This window comes from Vespa velutina, chromosome 25, assembly GCF_912470025.1.
Source record: "Vespa velutina chromosome 25, iVesVel2.1, whole genome shotgun sequence".
NCBI classification, from domain to species: Eukaryota; Metazoa; Arthropoda; class Insecta; order Hymenoptera; family Vespidae; genus Vespa; species Vespa velutina.
Window position 1 is genome coordinate 2,351,705 of NC_062212.1, and position 22,187 is coordinate 2,373,891.

The following is a 22,187-nucleotide window of genomic DNA, read 5'->3' on the forward strand; positions in this document are numbered from 1 at the left end:
ACAGTGGGCTATTATGGCAGATTTCGGTACATTTAGAATAAAGCTTGTGCTTTCTCCTGTTTTCAAATTTATACATTATATACCCAAAATATGAATACGAAATCACATAAAAATAACAGAGGAATTACAATTACATAATAAGGAATTACAAAATAAGACGCATTAGCGGGTATTAGGTCTGATGATTCCTTATTAGATTCCGAGTCCGATGAGGATGTAATAGTATTTCCCCGACGACGAATAAATGTTATTGATAGTGATAAAGAATTTAGTACTCAATCTTCGTCAGATGAAGAAGATGCAGGACTACAAAAAATTGTTTGATAATCACTATCCCAGACGAATAATAATAGTTGTTATCGCCCTTGGAAGGGAGATTGCCCTAATGTCCCTAAAGCATCCCATTCTCATATGACCTATTTTCGACAACTATTTGACAAGGAAATTATAAGCAATATAGTTGACTATACCAACATGTATGCACTGCAATGTGATCCAGCAAAACCCATTGCTGTTTCAGTGAATGAAATCGAACAATTCTTTGGCTGCTGTTTTTTTATGTCCATTTACCGAAATCGGATTACCGAAAACTGAAATGTATTGGAATTAAAAGACAAGAGTGTCTGCCGTTGCCGATACTATGAGTCGTACGCAATGGAGAGAAATAAAATCCAAAATACATTTTAGTAAAAATTTACAGGCCAATGCAAGAAACAATGCAGAAGTGATCGATAGTTTACAAAAAATAAGACCCATTCTGGATAAATGGATGAAAAATTTTAATCGCATTCCGATTTCTGAACACGTATATGTTGACGAGCAGATTATACCGTTCAAAGGAAGACATAGGCTAAAAAACTATATGCCCAAAAAACCTAAAAAATGGAGCTACAAAGCTTTTTTATAGGCCGGCGAATAACAACACGTGAGATTGATCAGAGGTTAAATTTATCAAATTCAACTGTTTATGACCAGTTGAAAGGCCTGGATTTAACCTCGAAGCTCGATATATGTGTTCCCCATGTTCTCACAGAGAAAAATTTGTGTCGTAGCGTTGACGTCTATGATTCGCTTCTCAAACGTCATAAAAAGGGTCCATTTTTGAAGTGCATCATTACTGGGGACGAAAAATGGGTTGTATATAACAATGTCAAACGCAAGAGATCATGGAGCAAAAAAGATGAACCGGCTCAAAGCATTTCCAAAGCCAATATCCATCAAAAAATGGTGATGCTGCCTGTTTGGTGGGATTTTAAAGGAATCGTTTATTTTTTAGATTTTACCGGATAACACAACAATTAATTCGGAAGTCTTCTGTCATCAGCTGGACGAACTGAACGATGCACTTCAATAGAAAAGGCCAGAATTATTCAACAGAAAAGGTGTAGTGTTCCACCAAGATAATGCAAGACCTCATACAAGTTTGGTCTCCCGCCAAAAGCTTTTATAGCTTGAATGGGATACAATGCCACACCCACCATATTCTCTAGATCTGGAACCTTCGGATTATTATCTGTTCCGGTCACTGCAAAATTTTTTAGACGGAAAAACCTTCACTTCAAATGAGGAGGTCAAAAACCACCTCGATCAGTTTTTTGCCAGCAAAGACCAAAAATTTTATGAGCGTGGAATCATGCTACTACCAGAAAGATGGCAAAAGGTATTGGACTAGAATGGCCAATATATAATTTAATAAAATATTTGTTCATTATACAAAAATTGTTTTTCATTTTCACAAGAAAGAAACGAAATTACTTTCCGAACGACCCATTATTTTATAGATAAAATAAAAAAATTTTTTTTTCGTGAAATCCTTTAAAGTGATCAATGCATAATGGTATATCGCAAACATTTATAAATCGTTTCTCTTCGCAAAGATAAGATAAGCATACGATGCATCGCTTTGATCTTCTTTTTCCTTTTGCTAGAGTTGCAGATATCCGCATAGAAAAATGTCTGCCAGTATATCGCGTCATCGAATCATTGATGGATGATATTTAAGTATAGATTGATAACGCTTACTCATAATAACAGTTTAAAAGAATTACACAACAAAAATAAAACTTGTTTAGAATATAATGAAACTGAAGAGATCAGACTTGATCTGTGGCATCTGAAGAATATTTGTAACTAATAATGAAAAGCAATCCCGGGGTCGCGGACATATCTGCGCTTGGATGCAAATGGGTTTAACACTTAGACTTCCACGCGAATTTTACGTGACTTGCGCAAGGCGCCAACATAAATTTTTTAGTATGCGATGCATATTATGTTCAAATATTATTTACAGCAGATAAGCTGAGTTGTATAAACGTGTCTTATGCAATTTTCGTTGTGGGGGTCACCGGTGGTCCCCAAGGCGCTGTAGACCATTTGCTCGTATGAGAAGCCAAAAATGGTAGTAGATTATAATTTAGGGAAATCTTCAGTTGATTTGTCTGATCAAATGACTGCTTATAGTTCACTATTACGAAAAACTATAAAGTGGTACAGAAAATTGGCAATAGAGCTTTTGCTGAATACTTGTGTTGTAAATTCAATGGTATTCTACAAATAAGCAACTTGAAAAAATATTTCAGTCACCGATTTTAGGATGAAGTTAGCGATGTATTTAGTGAAATGTTTTGATGATGAAGATTCCATTTCATCAAGAAATTGCGTACAGAAAAAACGTCGTCATGAACTTAAAACCGGGAAGTATGTGAAATGTAAGGCGATTTTGTAAACAGTGCTACGAAAAAAATTCAAAACAGGAAGAATGAGAGCAAAGAATTGCACTAAAAAAGTGGTGACATATTGTGTCCTAGTTCATCTTTTCTTTGCTTACCGTGTTTCAATGTGACTCATCGTTATGTGCACAAATAATATGTCTATTTTCCTTGTATTAATAAAATTATAATTACACGTTCTGTTCTGTACAGCATTAATTTCTTTAAACCACTACGGAATCAATGGTAATTATTTAAAGAATGTATTGGATCAATATTTACCCTAATTATGTATTTTCACTATTCGTCGCGTCGCCGGTGGCCTCCACAGCGCTGTAGCCAAGTCGAGTGCCGGTCATCGTTGACCCCCAACGGCACAACGCGTTAATGAACAAAATTTTATCTTAAAAAAACTCGAGGAAATTAAAGAAAATGGAAATAAAAAAACTCTATAACTTTAACATGGTGAACGTTTTTTACCCAAAAATCAGGTTAAGAATTATAACATTCTTTTAATCAATAATCATAAATAGCGTTACAAAATCAAGAGTAAAAATAACGCAAATTTAATAAAAAAAAAATAAAATTTATTTTTTATTTTAGTTAAGACGGGCTGAATCCGGCGGTACTGCAATACCGGCTCAACCCCCGGCAGAGGCGGAGCAAGCCCCGGCCTTCCGCCAATTTCCAAAAATCTAGCTAATATTCTGGCTGCTCTATGAGCAGCGTATCAGATATTAAGCTGATAAGAACAGATACTACACTTTGATCTTAGCCATAGGCCGAGAAGCGATAAAGAAAATTGTTCAAAATCGTTATAATAAGCATCTTAATGTTGGAAAATGATTGCGAGAAGAATGCGACACCTTGCGGCAACTTCGTCAGTTAATTGCATTTTGAAAGAACTCTCGTAGAGCTGATCGCCAGTAAAATCACGTTTTTAATATATTTATAGGAGATAAAGGAAAGTAATTAATTATATTTTTTAAATATAACGTTAAAAAGAACATATAAAAAATAATTTTATTTATTCGATAATTTGTAACTACCACGATACTCCTATGTTATGTTTCACAAACAAAATCTAAATTTCACAGACGAAAAATAAAAGGAATCTTAATATATTATGTTGGAAACTATGAAACGGGCGTTGAATGAAAATAAATAACTAAACAAAAACGCTCGTTTCATAGTTTCCAACCTAATATATAAACATAATTTTCTTCATATTTTTACTTCTTAATTTTACAAAATTTCATTTCAAACGAGAAATCTTTTTATTTAAGAAATATAATAAATTAAAAAGAGATAAGTATAAATTTGTTTTACCTTCACTCATATATTCGTATCTTTTTGCAATAATTACGTCCAATATCATATGTTACAATTAAAATTGGAATTTTATTGTTTATTAGTTTTATTCTATTAACATTAATGGTATTAAGTTTTCTTTAGAAAAATTTTAAGAATTTGAAATTTTACGATTCAATAAAAAAATCTGTGAAATAAAACAAACATGAAATTGTTATGGAATTTGTGAGGTTAGTTTCCTGTTAAAGTATAAAAGATATGAAAAATGAAGATTAAAAATACTTATGATTGAGATCTTTGGAAAATTTTATTGTAAATATATATATATATATATATATATATATATATATATAAATAAATATTTTTATTATTTCATAATAGTTCTCAGAATATACTTGATTGAACTGTCAATAAATTTTTTATAATATTATCATCTATATATACAAAGCATTTATCTACAAATCAGGATTTTGTAAAAAAGGATACAATCCTTAACATCCAGATTTATTTCTCAAAATTGAAAATTTTTAATATTCTTTATATTTTAGGACCGTCGTTAATTATCTTTACATAAGTAAATAATATATTTATTTAAATAATTTTGATTTCTAATATTTGCGAAGTCGCAATAAGTTAAACACGTAGGAATTTCTTTTTCAGTTATTTCAATTATTTTTTATTATTTTTTTCTATGGTAAATATGAGTGAAGGATAGAAAAAATATAATAATATTATCGGATATACGTTTGTAATATATTTATTATTATTTTGGATAAAAATTAATCAAAAATTAATCATCATATCGAAATATTTATAAAATTATAGGTATTGTCGTAAATATTTTTAATTAATTGGCCAATTTTCTCGGATATATATATATATATGATTAATTAATATTTCGAGATGCCAAATATCATTTCATTCATTATCGTTAAAAACGCAAAAAATATTTACTCTTTTTAATAATGAAGAGCATAAGGCCATGTAATCTTTTAATGAAGGGAATAATCGTAATATCTCATTATCATATTTTTGTCACAGTAAAAGATATTTTACAGATATAAATTATTATACTAATCAAAAGTTTGTATAATGATAAAAAAATCTTTCATTCTAGTTAATGCGAAGAACATTTTCATGCGCTATGATATTTTATAATTCTTTTGATTTTTCCCGAATAAAGTAATAAATAATAAATAAATTAATTAAAAAATAGTAAATAATAAATGACGATTATTTTGCATCATACAAATATACAATAGTTAATTTGTGTTGTAAAAATAGTAAACATAAACAAAAGATACGTGTATTTAATAATAATAATAATAATAAAAAATTGAAAACAAAAAAGAAAAAATTAATAATCCTGTTTAGTTGCCACATTTACGTATTATTAACAGTCATATAAATTATTAAGATATATACGTACATGTAGATATATATGTACATATTTGTATATCATATACATCTATGTTTTAATTAAGGTATCTCGGTTGATTTAAAAATTAAAAAAAAAGACATTCTTTCATATTTCATATTTCGAAAGTTTGACATTTTAAAAATGTGCTCGTACATTTTTTTGTCGATAAAATTCGATATATTTCACATACTACGATCTTTTGTAGGAAGAACTGGTTAAGCCAGTTTTTAAATGATCAACTAATAAAACTGATTGATCAGTGTTTTTTTTATTCTATTATATTCTAAGTATACGAAATTATACTTATATCTGAATTCAATAAAATTTGATTAGAATATATCCTCGAAAAGAAATCAGAAACAAAAAGATTATATCTTTTTTGTAAATCTAGATCAACGAGATATGTTTAAGGAAAAAAAAAAAAGAAAATAATTGTTCGACGAATTATATTGAATAATCATCTATTCTTATTTAGTCATAATTCAAGAAATGATAAACATTAAGCGTCAAGTATTGAAATTATTTCTTTTAAAATAAACGATGAAAGAATCATAAGTGAAAGGAACTATGCGTATTTAAAACGCATGTCCTTTGCGAAAAGGGATATAATAATGTACAATATAACGTTATACATTTTCTTGTTACAATTATATTTGAATAAAAACTGGACTATTACTACAATGGCGATATTATATACTTTCTTAGTAATTTTATATGCTCGAAGAGCATAAGAATCAATATTAATTTCAGATTAGCTTATTCATTATGAAAGAAATGAAGATTCACTTTTTTCAAGAACAGATTTACAATATTCTTTTTTTAAATTTATTTTTTATTGATTATTACAATAAAAATAGATATACGAATATACTATTTTCATTCAATGTAAAAAATACATTTGCGAGCAATTAAACTTGGTAAATAATGTTCTAGGGTAATTTAATTTTAACAAGTAAAAAGAAAAATATATAACTATTAAAAATCTTGAAAAATTAAATTACTTTTGTTATAATTAATTATTTTTAAATATTAAAAAAAAAAGTTCAAATAAAAAACAAATGAATTGTTTTTTCAAATATCCGTAAAACTAATAATAAGTATAATCACTAGAGTGATGTTGGCACATTTGAGAGGGGACAAGGGCATTACCCAATCAGCGATCGTTAATGAAAATACAAATATCCAATCAGTGAAAGTGGCGTTGAGATCGTTCATTTTAAAATAGCAGTATTTTAAATAATTAAAAATTTCATAATAGAATTAGCAACAGAAGATTCATAATAAAATACACAACAAAAATGAGAATAAAATATTTAGGAACATATAAAATGTTATGAAATATAAGCGCGAAATTTGTTCGTTATTAAAACTTCTTAATTATATTGTATATATTGTCAGAAAAAAATATTTAGAAACTATATATATTTTTAGTGAACAACAGAGCTGCCGTACCATATAACTTTAAAGTCTTACAGATTTGTATTTGTTTGCAATGAATCGTACTTTGAACAAAACATTTACATTAATGAATCGCAGAAGGCAAGCTATATATATATATATGTGGCATGTAATACATGCATATGTTTCCTTACAAAAAATTATTTTTCTTATTGCTCCCTTTTCCACGTTTGGTGGAAGATTTTTCACTACTTTTTTTCTCTGTTTCTTTTTTATTTTTTGCCGTTGGCTTTTTTGCCTGTAACAGTAAATTTAATTATATAACTTCGACTAATAATATACAGATACAAAAATGCTTATTCTATTAAAAGAAATACATAGATAAGTAAAAAAGAAAACAAAATTTGTCTTTAAAAATACCTTAATCATTTTATCAGTATTAATGTTATCTTCCTCTTCATCTGAATTTATATCATCTACAAATTCTATATCTTCTTGTGAAGCTGCTACAGATTTTTTTGCTTTACTGTTATTAATGGTATAGGGTACACCACTAGATTTTTTGTTATATGTTCTGGTAAATGATGCTAATACCTATATAACATTGTAATTGCATATATATATATATAAAATTTACAATTTATAAATTAGTTTATTACTATTTATAACTATTTTATACTATTTATAAATTAGAAGGAATATACAAATATATAAATTCAATTTACCTTACTATCAACAGCTTGAAGTGAATTACGTTGTCCTGGCCACAAAGAAACTTCATTTAAGGAATCTAAATCCTCTCTGGTATAAATTTTTAAACAATTAATTATATTAACATATATAATAACATAATTAATATATTAATTCATTTATACTTTCAGATCTCTATGTACAAATATGTATATATACAAATTTAAATGAAAAATAATAAATACCTTAATAAATGATAATGGTTCATAACATTAACCGCTTCATCTACTCCTTCAGTACCATTGTTAACCAAAGATTTAATAATTGCATCTCTTATATGATTTAAATAATCTAAATTGATAGCTGCCTTACTCGCACCAGTAGTTAAACGTGTGTGTACAGTAATCTCTTGCAATAATCTAAAATAATGAATTTATATATTACAATGAATATATCTATTAAAATTGAATAAAATAAATGATAAAATTAACCTATCAAATTTATTCTTTTTTGAGTTACACCCAAGCCAGGATGGAAAATTAATTTGATTTTTTATATCTCCGGACATCATATTACCAGGAATAACTGAAGAAAAACAAGCTTGAATTGGCAGAAGAGACCAGGCATTGTTACTTCGAATTTCTTTTTCTATGTCATCTCCTAATGCTATACTCTCTGCAGCTTGTGCTACTCTTTCTAATAATTCAGTTCTAAAAATGTGCATACATATATATACACACACACACACACACATATATATATATATATATATATATATATATATATATAGAAATTAATAAAAAATAATATATTTTTTATACAAACTTTGGTGCTGCAGGTATAACTGAAAGATAATTTTCTTGCACAAACAATGGTGCTATATTATAATCGTGAAAGAAGAGATCACTTTTTTCATTAATACTCATATTTTTGTGTTCCTCAAAACTTAAAACCTTTTTCACTACGTCCCAAGGACCCAATTTTAAATCTTTATTTGGTTTACTCTCTGTCTTTGTTACATTATCGGATTTTTCATTTAATAATGATAAATGATTAATCACTTGACGAATATCTTGATTGGTTGATTCAATTAAACGATCAAGTTGTTCTGTTGATATTTGTATATTTTCTTTATAACATATTGACTTCATTGCTGCCTAAGAAAAAATGTTTCATTTAAATATAATATAGTATAATTATATTATATACATATATCTCTACTTCATACCCTGATTTGCTCTAATCTTGGTTTTTGAAATCTGAGATCAAATGTATAATTGGAGAGGGTTCTCATTTTTGGATTATTCCGGTCATTGCAAATACAAATTATTGGTACATCTGTAGATTTGATTAAGCTGACTAATTCCTGCAAACCTCCACGATCTTCATTACCAGCCATACCATCAACTTCATCCATTAATAATACATGTTTAACTTTTCCTTCTCCTTTTTGATCTAAATAATATTACATGGTAAATATAAAATTTAACTGTATTAAGAACAAAAAGAACAATGTAAAGAAAAAGTACTTACTACTAAAGTAATTCTTTATTGTTGTATTCGATAGAATTTCAGAAACTTCTTCTTTTAAAAGTTTCTTGCTTCTTGTATCGGAAGCATTAAATTCTAACAGATCGAAACCTAATTCATTAGATACAACTTGAGCAGTAGTAGTTTTACCAATACCGGGTGGTCCAGATAACAGAGCAGCTTTGAAAAATGCTCCATCATCATTTTTTGCCCAGGGACCTCATAAGAGAAAATACAGTTAGATATTACAATTATATACAAATGTATAAATATTTGTATACATTTAAATAATAAAGAATAATCTTACTAGGTTTGGTATGTTTTTTAGTTCCATTTTGATTTTTATGCCAATTTAATAACCAAGTATATAACTTCTTCGCAGAACTTTTATCCCCTTGTTGTCCTAATATTTGTTTCATAGTTTTCGGTCTGTATTTGTCAACTAATATTTCACAATTCTCCGTTATTATAGCATTCTGTATAATCCAAAAGAATTAATAATGTTAAAATATTTATATTAAAATAAATAAATAATATAAACATTGTATTGTTACTTACATTTGCTACTTTAGTATCTAATTTCGTTATTGAAGACGGTGTATGTTTTATATGTTTTTCTGTTTCTTTCATAGATTCCCCTGTTTCCTCTACAGATTTTGTTGTTTCTTTCACAGTTTTCACTGTTTCCTTCACAGGTATCGTTGTTTCTTTTACAAGTTCCACTGTACTTTTTATAGGTTCCATTGTTTCTTTCACATTTTTCTGTGGTTTTGATATTACAGAGGGTTCAACCTTCGACATTGGTTTTTCTTTTGATTTTGCACGCTTTGATTGCTTTACATCTTCAGCTTTTCCTTTAGGTCTTGTTCTTATAAATTCCAACAAGTCATCTTCAGATATTTTCTTTATCTTTAACTCATTGGCCTTAAAAATGTGAATGGATTTTTAATTATAGTAGAAAAAAATTAATATTTTTAAAAATGAACACATTTGGATACCTTTGCCATCTTTGCAGGTCCATATTCTTCTCCTACTATCAGATAATCTGTATTTTTTGATACTTGATGCAAAATACGACCACCATATTTTGTAATTAATTCTTTAACTTCATTATCTTCTAACGAATCCAAAACACCTGTTATCACAAAACTTAGACCTGCTAAGCAATATTCTGCGCCCTTCAATTAATATTATTATATTATTTATTATCTCAGAAGACTATATAAAGAGTATTTATATAAGTGTATATAATAGTAATACTTTTATTTATTTCAACGATATTATTATTAACTATATTCAAATTTAATAATTAAAAAGTATATTATTTACCTGTGGAACTTCCTTAGAACCAGGATTTCTTGCACCACCTCTTTGAAGATATTTCTGATATAATATTGAATTTTGTTTTTTCATTTGAATTCTTTCTTCATATTCGTCTGACATTGAACTATTAGCATTCTCTTTTTTCAATCTTTTAGGTTCAATTTCTATCGCAGTAGTATGTTTAGTACGTTTCAATGATTTTTTAGAAGAATTTTTTGTTCTTTTATCAATATTATGTTCTACATTGGTTAAAGAAAATTCTTTATTATTAGAAGATTTATCTTTTTGTTTTATATCTTCTTTTTTATAAGATATTTCATCATCAACAGACATATTATGCTTCTTCTCTTTATTTGAAGTAATACTTTTTTCACTTTCTATCTGATCATCTATTTTATTATCTTTTTTATCTTTCTTATCATCTTCTTTGTTTTCATATTCTAATATAAAACATAGATAAATGTAGAATTTATTTTATAAAATTATTAAAAGTGTACAAAATATGTGTATGTATATACATTTCTTACCATTTTCTTTGACACCTTGTAAATATTCTTTTTCAATTATTGTTGTATCTAACTTGCTCAATGTAAACTCAAACTCGTCATCTAAATGAGTTTTAGCTTCCTGTAAATCAATTATGTTTACAACGTCATCATTTTACATGCTTTTGTAATGTAATATAAAATTTACCTTTGTCTTCGGTTTCTTTTTCACTCTTGGCATTGTTTCTCGTGTCACTGATGATTTACTAAACATTTCTGCTGGCGAAATTGTGCTTACCGGTTTATTTTTGATATGAGATACATTTTCTGTATCATTAATCAATTGGACTTCAGCCTTTTCATTTTTAGTATTCGACACTATATGAACTTCATCATCAGAATCAGATAAAAGATGATGCTTGTTAATTTTCTTTGTCAACTGAAAAAAAAAAAATAATTTAATTAGTCCAATTAATAAAATAAGCAACAGAATAAATCAACTATTAATGAAATAATCATCTCATATAAGTTTCCAATGATTGTCATTCAAATATTGATCTTTTCTTTATGACAGAATTAACCGTGGAGTTGTATAAACAGCTGAATAAACAGCTCTGTCACAAAATGTATATTAATGATATTAGTATATTAAGACAAGAAAATATACTATATAAATATACTATATCATAGAATAATAAAGATATAAATTCTTTTCAATGTCATTTAATAGTTATCAAAGTATCTTTTGAAGAAATAAATATAAATCAAAGACATTCTCATTCTTCATCTGCAACATAAATCTATATGATTTTCAAATAAAGAACTGCAAGATAAATAAGGAAAGTTATTATAATAATTATGTTATTTTGTTTTAAAATATTATTTAGCGGAAAGCCACTATTTTGGTATATCGTTTTATAAGAATATTTAACGGAGAGCTACCATAGTGGAACATAATGCTCAAAAAAAAAAAAAAAAAAAAAAAAAAAACAATACAACCTTGGTACGTTTTACCACAGCACATGATTTTGTGTCCTCTTCGTCAGATGAGATTATTGCTCTTTTTTTCTTTTTGACAGTAGATTTAACCGTAGTTTTAACCGTAGATTTATCCGTAGATTTATCCGTAGATTGATTTGTAGATTTTTTAGTAGTGCAAGTAAAATAAGATCGTATATCCTAAAAAAGTGAAAACAAATTAATAGTATTTAAAATCAGACATTAATAATAAAAATATAACATAACCTATCATAGTCGGCATAATTATAAATCTATTATGAAATAACAAATAGACTTACACGTGGCATTGTTAACAGTTAATATATAAGATGAACAAAATATTCAGTCTTATAATTACTATTTTTAATAAAAAAAAAACAAAAAAATATCTAATTATAATTCAACAAATCATCATAAACTGCCCAACATGAATTTCGACGAAATGCTATTCAAAAAAAAAAATACAGATACAATAGTATTTTAACGAGACGTATTATTGGTTAAAGGAAGGATCGACTAGTATCAGTAATAAAAAAAAATTATAAGTCCAACTAAATTGAATTAACTATAATAAAAAAAGAAAACAAAATGTTATATATGTTTCTTGAAAAATTAAATTTACTTTTATAAAAGGTTTATTATATCTATAATATTCCTTTAACAATTTAGTCGTTAAAATATGTAAGGTTATGGTTTTATTTTCAATTATTTTCGTTCACCAATGGATAAGTCGACACGACAGTAGATTGGTTAATTTGACGCACCAATAGGAACACTTTATTATTTCAGCTTCACTAGCGCCACTGTTTTTTTTTTAGTTTTTTGCCGAATTTTTTCTTCGTTAAAATGTAATCATTAAAAATATAGAAATAATCAGATATTTATTGTTGTGCTTTGTTTATTAATTAATAAGAAAAAAAAATAACAAAACGAATAACTGTGATTTTCAAGTGAAGACGAAAACATTATCGTGAATTAAGAGATAACCTAAAATATCTCTGACCTATAGTGGATATATAAAATTTCTTTTTTACTTTATCTAAATACAAATATTTCAAAAAGTATAGAAAATTTAATTTTTCAATGATTTGCGAATGATAAAAAATGAAGCAAGAAGTACATAAATTATAATAAAAATCTATACTGATTGTATCCTATGTATTCACAGGTATCATTTTTTTTAGATCTTTAATATAAAATATTTTATTCCAGTGTTCTGTAATAAAAAAAGGAAAAATAAGTACGTTATAATGCAATTATGTGAGAATAAGAAATAATAAATTACACAATAGTAAATTCTTTTTATTAGCAGGTTTATATTAATTATAACATAAGCTATGTAGAGTAATAGTTTTCTATAGTATAATAATACTTGAAATGGTCAATTTCATTTCATTTGATAATTATAATAAATTCATTTTTTACCTAAATAACAATAATGTGTATGTACTCATTCATTAGCTTTGTACTCCTTTCTTAATAATTTATACATTGTTTGTTTTGTCTTTTCTTAAATTTTTATATTTTAATTATAATTACCTATTTCTATCATTAAATTTTTAGTCTTTATTACTTGAAATAAAAATTTATTATGATTAAATAAAATCATCTTTATTATATAATGACTTTTAAATTGATATATCTTTGAATATTTAACTATTATTGATTGGAATAATTAATTTTTTCTTTTTTAAATTTTAATGTCTTAATTAATTATTTTGTTTATTTTTTCTTTATTTTATTTCTTTTTTTATTTTATATTATATTCCTATTATAATTATAAAATCCGAAATTCTGATGTTATTGCTATTTTTCTTATAAAATCTTTTCAGTGTACTCTATTTTATATTCATAAAATATTTAGATGAAATACAATATATATATTCAATAATTCGTATAAGCTATAAAAGTAATAATATTGTATATATAATCAGTATATATAACAATTTCATACATCAGTATATATAACAGTTTCAAAGAACAATTTCATACAACAAAATTATATAATATTATAATATTACTTACACTAATATAATAAACTAAGCATGAATAAAACTTAGAAAACAATGGAAACTTTGGATATGAAAGAATAATTAAAAATTTGTGCCGATAAAATGAAATAAAACTAAAAATACATATATATATATATATATATATATATATATATATATACACTTTGAAATATTGAAAAATAGATGTCATAATTATTATTATAGATATTAAATATTCTAATATTTGATAAGGATATACAAAAGTATTGAAACGTTAAGAATTAAAGTTTACATTTTTTACCTTCTTTATTTTTAAATTGACCTCCAGTGTTTGATTTCCAATCTTTTGAATTCCTTATAGTTACACATAAAGAGTTTTATAAACAGATGTTAGTGTAGTATCAAATATACATCAGGCATTGATCAAAGTTGTTCCAGAATCATTTACAGTACACTTTGTCACAATCCTGATGCAAACCTGACACAACCTTTTCTTGGGACTGGATAAGATTTATTCAAGCTATAGAAATAAAAATAGAAAGAAAATAACACTATTAATCTATTATGATATATAGTTACATATACGAAGTACACTTGCTACGTGAAACATATTCTTTATTTTAAATTAATATAAAAATATAATATATAATTTTTTTTTTATTAGAAATGTTAATTATCTAGTTGAAAATTTAATAAAATTAAATAGTTTGTATTTGTAATTTTTTCTTTAATTTAATAATATAAATATAATAATTCTTGTATTTTATAAAATAGCTAATATTATAAAATCATAAATCAAAAACTGCAGAAATTTACTAGCATAAAAAAATAACATGTGATAAAATAAATATAATTTACTTACATAGCCCTTATGGTAAAAGTTTATCACTATAAATATTTCATTTTCTATCATAGGCCTTATTATAATCACAGCAGCAATCATCTTTAAATAAATATGTATTTACTTAGATCAAGAAGAGCAACGACAATGTTTCATGAAAAATGAAAAATAAAAAAATAAAGATTTATTTAATAATTAGCAATAAATTAATAAAAATTATTATCTTACACATATCCAAGCAGATAGAACTCTTTCCATTATTATTTATTGTTTTATCACTAAACATTTACTTCACTTATCGATCCCAATATTTTATTTTAAATATAAAAATTAATATATCCAATTATTTATTAAAAATATAAAGCATTACTAAAATATATAGAATCACATTATCATATGTCATATTATATAAAAAAATAAGACTGCATAAAATATCGTAATATAAAAACGTATACACAATTGTTCTCACATTTATAAAAATCATGAACTGCAACGATATAATTACATCAGTATAAGAAATGTATTACAAGCGATGGATAAAGTTATAAAAATCCTATCAAACGAATTTCTAAGAGTTACGAGTCGACAACGAATCAGAACAAAAGACATTACAAAAAAAAATCACTTCTATTATCTTGATACTTGAGATAAATATAAGATAATAATTTTTCTTATAAATCGTTCAAAATCTTTCAATCACTATAGTCGTGTATATATATATATATATATATATATATATATATATATATTTATAATATCTATAATTTTTTTTATAAACATTTAATCTTCGTCAATAATACATTTCTATGATAAATTTTGCAAAAATTAGAAATAAATTTATACTGCGATTTAATAAATGAAATATAGTTTTACAAAATGCGAATTGATCATTTCTAATTTCAGATATGACGTTCTAAGATGATTACGGATAAGAAATAATTAGAAGATAATAATTACAAAAACAAATAATAAATAATCAAAATAATATAGTAATTATTATGAAAATAAGCCTCCATTATTTTTCGAATAATAAAAATTCATAATAATTGTATCTAATAAATTAATATTAAATGTATTTGATAGGGAAAAGTAGTGGACATTAAAAAAAGTATAGTATAAATATTAAAATATTGAAAAACAAAATTGTTTTTGAATAATAATACGATCAAGTAAATGATAAAATAATAATTTAAAAATCATACAACAATGTAATTCGATCTCATATTATATCGTAGATATAAATCGATTTTCAAATATTTTAATTGATAAAATTAACAATAATAAACAAATACACAATACACAACAATTACACAATACACTCATACACAATATTTTTTCTTTGTTTTCAATTAAAAATTTAGGTAATTTATTTCTAATATATTTTTTCCTTCTTCATTAAATTATAATTTATTAAGAATTTGTCAATTTATTTAAGAATATGTTTATCAAGAATTTAATTAAGAATTTGTTTTTATGAATGCAGTGCATTAATATAATATTTAAATGTTATGCTTATAATCGTGCAATTAGATATTATTGTAAAATCATTGAAAAAAAGCAAAACAAACAAATGAAACATTATTGTCTAATTTTCTTTTTTTCTTTTTTATAAAAATCTAAAATTATTTTGTAGTATTATCTTGATATTATAATTTTTCATGTATTTACTTCTAAAAATATCTTCTTTTTTTTTTTTGGGATATCGATTAAATTGATAATGTATTGATAATGTATTAAAAAAAAATTCACCATCATACATATATATATATATATATATATATATATATATATATATATATATATATATATATATATATATATGTGCGTGTGTGTATGTTATTGCTCCAATAAGTTTTTAATCTTTTAATGATTCCAAGATTCCAAATGTACATTTTTTTCGATATAATTTTTGCAAAATATGAACAAAAATATTTTCCTTTATTTTTGATTATTTTTTTCTTTCTATTTCTTGATTTTGGATCTATCATTTTGATTGCATCATTGAACTTACTGCAATCGTAAAAAAGAAATGAAAGAATAGTTTTGAAGAATGAGTAATAATTTTTGATTCGCTTGTTTTTTCTTATTACGTAGTTTTTTTTTTTTTTTTTTTTTTTTTTTTTCGTTTAAATCTATAATTATTGCATTACCTCGACTGTTCTTAAAGTATGATATTTGATCGTAAAGATAATTTTGATTCGACGAATAGAAATTCTATCGTTTAAATTAAATTTTCATTAAATATTCAAATTTAAATATAATGTAAAAAAAAAAAAAATTAGAAGTCATAATTATTTTCATAATAATTATATCCATTTCGTCTATTCAATCGTAGATAGAAAAAATATTAACTGATAATAATTAACAATAATATACGTAATAATTAACAATATAATTTCGTTATTCAAGTAACAATATCTTTATTACTTTGTCCTTTTGTAAGCGTTCGTTATTTGTATTTTTTAATCGTTGCTTTATCGGTATTGTTACGCAGCGATTATTGACTTTATCCAGGTTGCGGAATTATAAAGAATGTGTGTGATGAAATCATGAGTTCTGTTATGTCAGTGGACGACAACTGATCGAACTTGATAAAGTAACTTGATAAGGGAATATCAAGCAATTAAATGTTTTGAATCCTCATTCTTTTAAAGTATTAAAATGCGTATCATTCAAATAATGACAGAGTTTGAATTGATAATTTATTTACAAAAAATACAAATGAATAAGATAAATGAAAAGATAAAAAAAGAATAAAATACATGAATGAGAAAAATGAAAAAGGAAGAAAGAATGAAAAGAATGAAAAAAAATTTTTTTTTCTAAATGAATTAAAAGCATGAATGGTTAAAATGAATAAGAAACATGAATGAAATGAACGAAAAAAAAAAAAATAAGAAATGAATAAAAAATACGGTTGAAAAGAATGAAAGAAATTAATTAAAAACATGAATGAAAAAAGAAGGAGGAAAGTAAATGAAAGACATAAATGAAAAAAGATGGAAAGAAATGAAAGCCTGGCTTAAAAAAAGTTTCAATCAAAAATTAACATTTATAAAAAGAAATTTTCTTCAATTCGATTTCGTCTTTTGAAACGATTTAAATTACGTAAAAAATACTTTCTGTATTATCATAAATAATAAAAATATTTATGTGGTATATTTCAAGGGAAACTTAGAAATAATTAAAAAAGTTGTATCGATTTTTGATAACACTAATCCACTATATATCTAATCATAAGAAAAGCAAAATTATAAAAGTAACATTAGAAAAGCTTAAAGTTTTCTTCTCTAATAGAGTGATGGTTTTAAAAAGTTAAAAAAGTTAAAAAAAAAGGAAAAAAGAAATTGAGAAACCTCGTTAGAAAAAAAATCATTTTATACTATTAATTAAGAACTATTAATTACTATTAGATACTAATAAGGATTCGATAAAGGAAGCAAAAAAAAAATAGAGATTAAAAGAGATAAATAAATAAAATATTAAAACGAGGACCAAGCTAATTATTAGTTTACAACGTAGTATAAAAATGATTACAATATCGAAAAGTTACAAACGTTTTAAACATTTATCAATTTCGTGTCTGCCAAAATAAAAAACAATTTACTGCTTAGTAAGTAAACAATTTATTAAGTATCAATTAAAATAATAAACTCTTTTATTTTAAAGTTCGATTTCTACGAAGGTTTAAACATTTCAAAATATAACTCATTGTGTGATCAATATTTTTCAACGAGTGTCGTTTTTATCTGTTCCACCATTCAAATCTTCTATAGATTTTTCATCATTTTTTGCATCGTCGAACGTAAGAATCAAATCGGACTAACATCGAGAATTCTATTTCTATCTAATATCTAAACATTTAAAACGATAAGTACGCCTTATCTTCTATAGTGAGTATCATTTAAAATCTTACGCTTAACGATTCTACGGAATTTTTTATTTTTATATATATATATATATATATATATATATATATATATAATTTTTTTTTTAAGATTTGATCAAAGAACACAAGGAATTAAATTAATAATTCGATGTTACGTTAATGATCGTCTGATGTCAATTAAAAATTGACAAATACGAGTTGTTGCATTTTATCTGGGATATATATATATATATATATATATATATATATATACATTAATAAGAATAAAAAAAATTAGAATCATCATTAAGAATGTTCCCGTACTGTGCATATCTCTTTAACTGTCTTAAAAAAAAAAAAAAAACAGATCAGTTAATCGTCATCATTTACGTAATTCATAATCGTAATTTTGTAATTTGAACAGATTCTTAAAATGATTCTGGACATTGGAAAATATGTATTCCTGATTCAGTTGATGGATGTAATGAATGAACCGGTGATCGTTAATTCGCCATGCCCGAAATTTTTTCGTTACATTCGGAGCAATGTTATCGAGACAATGGGACAGATCAAAATACCGTCTCCGCCGAAAAATGTTCCGTTACATTTGAAAATAAAATTAACCGTGTCAGCATTGTTACCCACTAAATATAATGGTCGATTGAAATTGGCGCAATCATTAGAAGAATCGGTGAAAGCGATTCAAGAGAACAGATCGTTGTATTATTTAGTTTATTTTCCTATATACCGACCAATACCAATATTAACAGGTATATGGTTGAACGATCAGGAATATTGTAGCGCTCCACCTTCATTTGGAATTATTGTAACGTCAATTTTTTTGGAACATATATTGTTACCACCTAGAATATTATTGATATCTAAAAATCAAGGAAACAACAAGGATAATGTGGCACCGAATTTTAATGATTTTTTATTATCCAATCCATGTCGATTTCCATTGATTTTATCATTGGAAAAAGAACAGTCAGCATTGGACTTGCAATTTCCCTCCAACTATAATAATACCTATAACATTTCTGATGGATCAATTAATAAATGTTGTCAAGGTATTAGTAATAATACTCTTGTTACATCTAGGAAGACATCTATGGATCAATGGCCTTGGATGGCTGCTATTTTTGTTATGAGAAATAAATTAGATTTGCAGTGTGTCGGTAGTTTGATTACAAACAAGCATGTCATTACAGTAGCGCACTGTATAAAAATGTACAATGTGATCGTACCAATAAATACTATGGTCGTTTTTTTGGGACATTATCATATAAGAAATTGGAATGGAATAGAGTCGACCAATCGAGAAGTGGAAGAATATAGATTACATCCAGACTTTAAGGATGATTTAAAAAATCCAACGGCTGATGGAGATCTCGCTATTATCATATTAAAAAATCCAGTCAATTTTTCTCCCTTTATTAGACCAGTTTGCCTTTGGTCTGGATCGAATGATTTAGAAGACGTAATCGGTTCCACAGGATATGTTGTTGTTTGGGATCACAAGGATTTAATTAATCCTTATTTAGATAAATCTCGATTGATCAGAATGACAATAATGTCTCAAGAGGATTGTCTTCGGAGCAATGCAGTTTTTGTAACTCTCACGTCAAATCGTACTTTTTGTGCTGATTCTAAAAACAATAATGGACCGTGTAATGGTGATAGTGGAAGTGGATTGTTAATACGTAAGAATGATGGATCTTATTTATTACGTGGAATTGTTTCACGATCCATTCAAGATGAAATTACAATGTCCTGTGATTTTACACAATATGTTGTCTATGTTGACATAGCGAAATATTTAGATTGGATACATTTGCATATCACTATTTAAACTTAATAGAAATTATTATGATAAACCTGAACAATGATTACTTCATCAGCATTTATATAATTTCCATGATTTTTTTATCAAAGAATTATCAAAGACAAGTTATTTTTTCATCTGATGTGATCAGTATTGATGTAATATATATAATATGATTTTGGCAATGTTCTTCTTTTATTCTTAATAATTGTATAATGAAATTATTCATCCAAAACTGTTACATTAAAAATTACTGAAAATTCTATAAAAGATAGAATCATTATTAATTCATAAATTTAATAATTTAAGAAAACTTTGAAAAAGAATCAAATTAATTAATAATTTTAGAAAAACATCAAGGTATAAGAAGTTAAACAGATTATGTCAGAATTTAAAAAGTTCATAAACAAAAGAGAATTAAAAGATTCAATAAATCATAAATGTAAATTATCACATGTAAATGATTTTAAATGTGTTTGAATGCAAATACAAATGTTTTACATTATACAAGTATAAATGAATGAATATATAAAAAGTTAAAAATGCTAAAAAAAAGCTAAGATAGTAAAAGAAAATTTCATTCACTGATTCAGTTTTGCATTGAATGTATAAAAAGAATAAAAGAAAAAGAATTTTTTAGATTGAACATGAAAAACATGGTAAATATTTTATGGATTACTTTATATCATTGAGTTAATCTCAAGTATTTGATCAAATCTTATCTATAATACAATATTAAATCATTTTCAGATTTGAGAAAAAAAATGCTTAATGTAATAATTCATTAATAAATGATAAAGAAATTGACGAAGAAATCTTAGACCTTAAATATCTTAAAAAGATTAATGTTTTTATTTCATGAGTGTGAAAAAGAAAAATATTTATATAAGATAAATGATATGAATAAAAATAATGTAGTTTCAATATTCTAAATATTTTTAATCAAATACGAGATATATATAAAATATTAGGTTGGAAACTATGAAACGGACGTTTTTGTTTAGTTTTTTTAGTTTCATTCAACGCTCGTTTCATAGTTTCCAACCTAATACTTATATATTAGGTTGGAAACTATGAAACGGGCGTTTTTGTTTAGTTATTTATTTTCATTCAACGCCCGTTTCATAGCTTCCAACCTAATAATATAAATAACTATAGATAAATTGTACAAAATATTTTGCTTCTATCTTCTTTTATACATTCTTTTTTTAAATTTACTTTCTTTTCATATTATTTCTGCATAGTTAAATTTGATTTATGAATAGATAAAAAAAAAAAAATATTATAGAAAAAAAATAAATACATCATAAATGCAATGTTAAAAATAAATTACATCTTATAGTTTAATGATTTAAAAACAACTTATTAATAAGAAATAAGAAATCATTGAAACGTTTGAAAAGATTTTTTTATTGTATACCCTTAATAAGTATTTATATACTTAATAAATACGTATATAATATTACAAGTATTTTATGTAAAAGGTTTAATTTTATACACATTTTTCAAATCTCTACAAAATCAATTATTATTTTTCATCCACCCACGCTCCCGGTAATATCGTTGAATCATTTATATCATGCGTCGGTAAAATAGAAATTGTTGATTCGATATATAATTATGATTGAGATACAAGTGTTCATAAATTAATAAGTATTTCGAAAAAAAAAAAGAAAAACAATTATGAAATGAATTAAATTTAATATTAAATTAATATTCTATGAAACAATTACAATACTGTATAGAGTGATGCTATGATAAAAGTACATATTACCATCATACAGTTTGTCATTTAAAT

The 22,187-nt window shown here is 25.1% G+C and overlaps 2 protein-coding genes, 1 long non-coding RNA gene and 1 other non-coding gene across 4 annotated transcripts; 1 reads left to right on the plus strand and 3 right to left on the minus strand.

The window, feature by feature from the left end:
• Positions 1–3,311: 3,311 nt before the first annotated feature.
• LOC124957440 lies at positions 3,312–3,502 on the minus strand. Its single transcript, XR_007103544.1, has one exon. It is a non-coding gene; the product is annotated as a U2 spliceosomal RNA (small nuclear RNA).
• Positions 3,503–5,388: 1,886 nt separating this feature from the next.
• On the minus strand, positions 5,389–12,325 carry LOC124957356 (replication factor C subunit 1). Its single transcript, XM_047514342.1, has 16 exons — positions 12,164–12,325; positions 11,865–12,044; positions 11,074–11,304; positions 10,908–11,007; positions 10,387–10,820; positions 10,056–10,235; positions 9,616–9,981; positions 9,365–9,533; positions 9,061–9,276; positions 8,756–8,982; positions 8,353–8,684; positions 8,019–8,237; positions 7,773–7,946; positions 7,563–7,638; positions 7,258–7,431; positions 5,389–7,135 (listed from the first exon to the last, which is right to left on the minus strand). Exons 1-16 carry the CDS (start codon positions 12,170–12,172, stop codon positions 7,028–7,030), a joined length of 3,195 nt encoding a protein of 1,064 aa, XP_047370298.1. The 5' UTR covers positions 12,173–12,325; the 3' UTR covers positions 5,389–7,027.
• A 1,741-nt stretch (positions 12,326–14,066) lies between these two features.
• Positions 14,067–15,243, minus strand: LOC124957357. Its single transcript, XR_007103498.1, has 3 exons — positions 14,925–15,243; positions 14,718–14,798; positions 14,067–14,375 (listed from the first exon to the last, which is right to left on the minus strand). It is a non-coding gene; the product is annotated as an uncharacterized LOC124957357 (long non-coding RNA).
• A 2,419-nt stretch (positions 15,244–17,662) lies between these two features.
• LOC124957288 (serine protease gd-like) lies at positions 17,663–20,484 on the plus strand. The gene is made up of 2 exons (XM_047514198.1): positions 17,663–18,589; positions 18,989–20,484. The coding sequence occupies exon 2, from the start codon at positions 18,998–19,000 to the stop codon at positions 20,414–20,416; it is 1,419 nt and encodes a 472-aa protein (XP_047370154.1). The 5' UTR covers positions 17,663–18,589; positions 18,989–18,997; the 3' UTR covers positions 20,417–20,484.
• Positions 20,485–22,187: the final 1,703 nt, after the last annotated feature.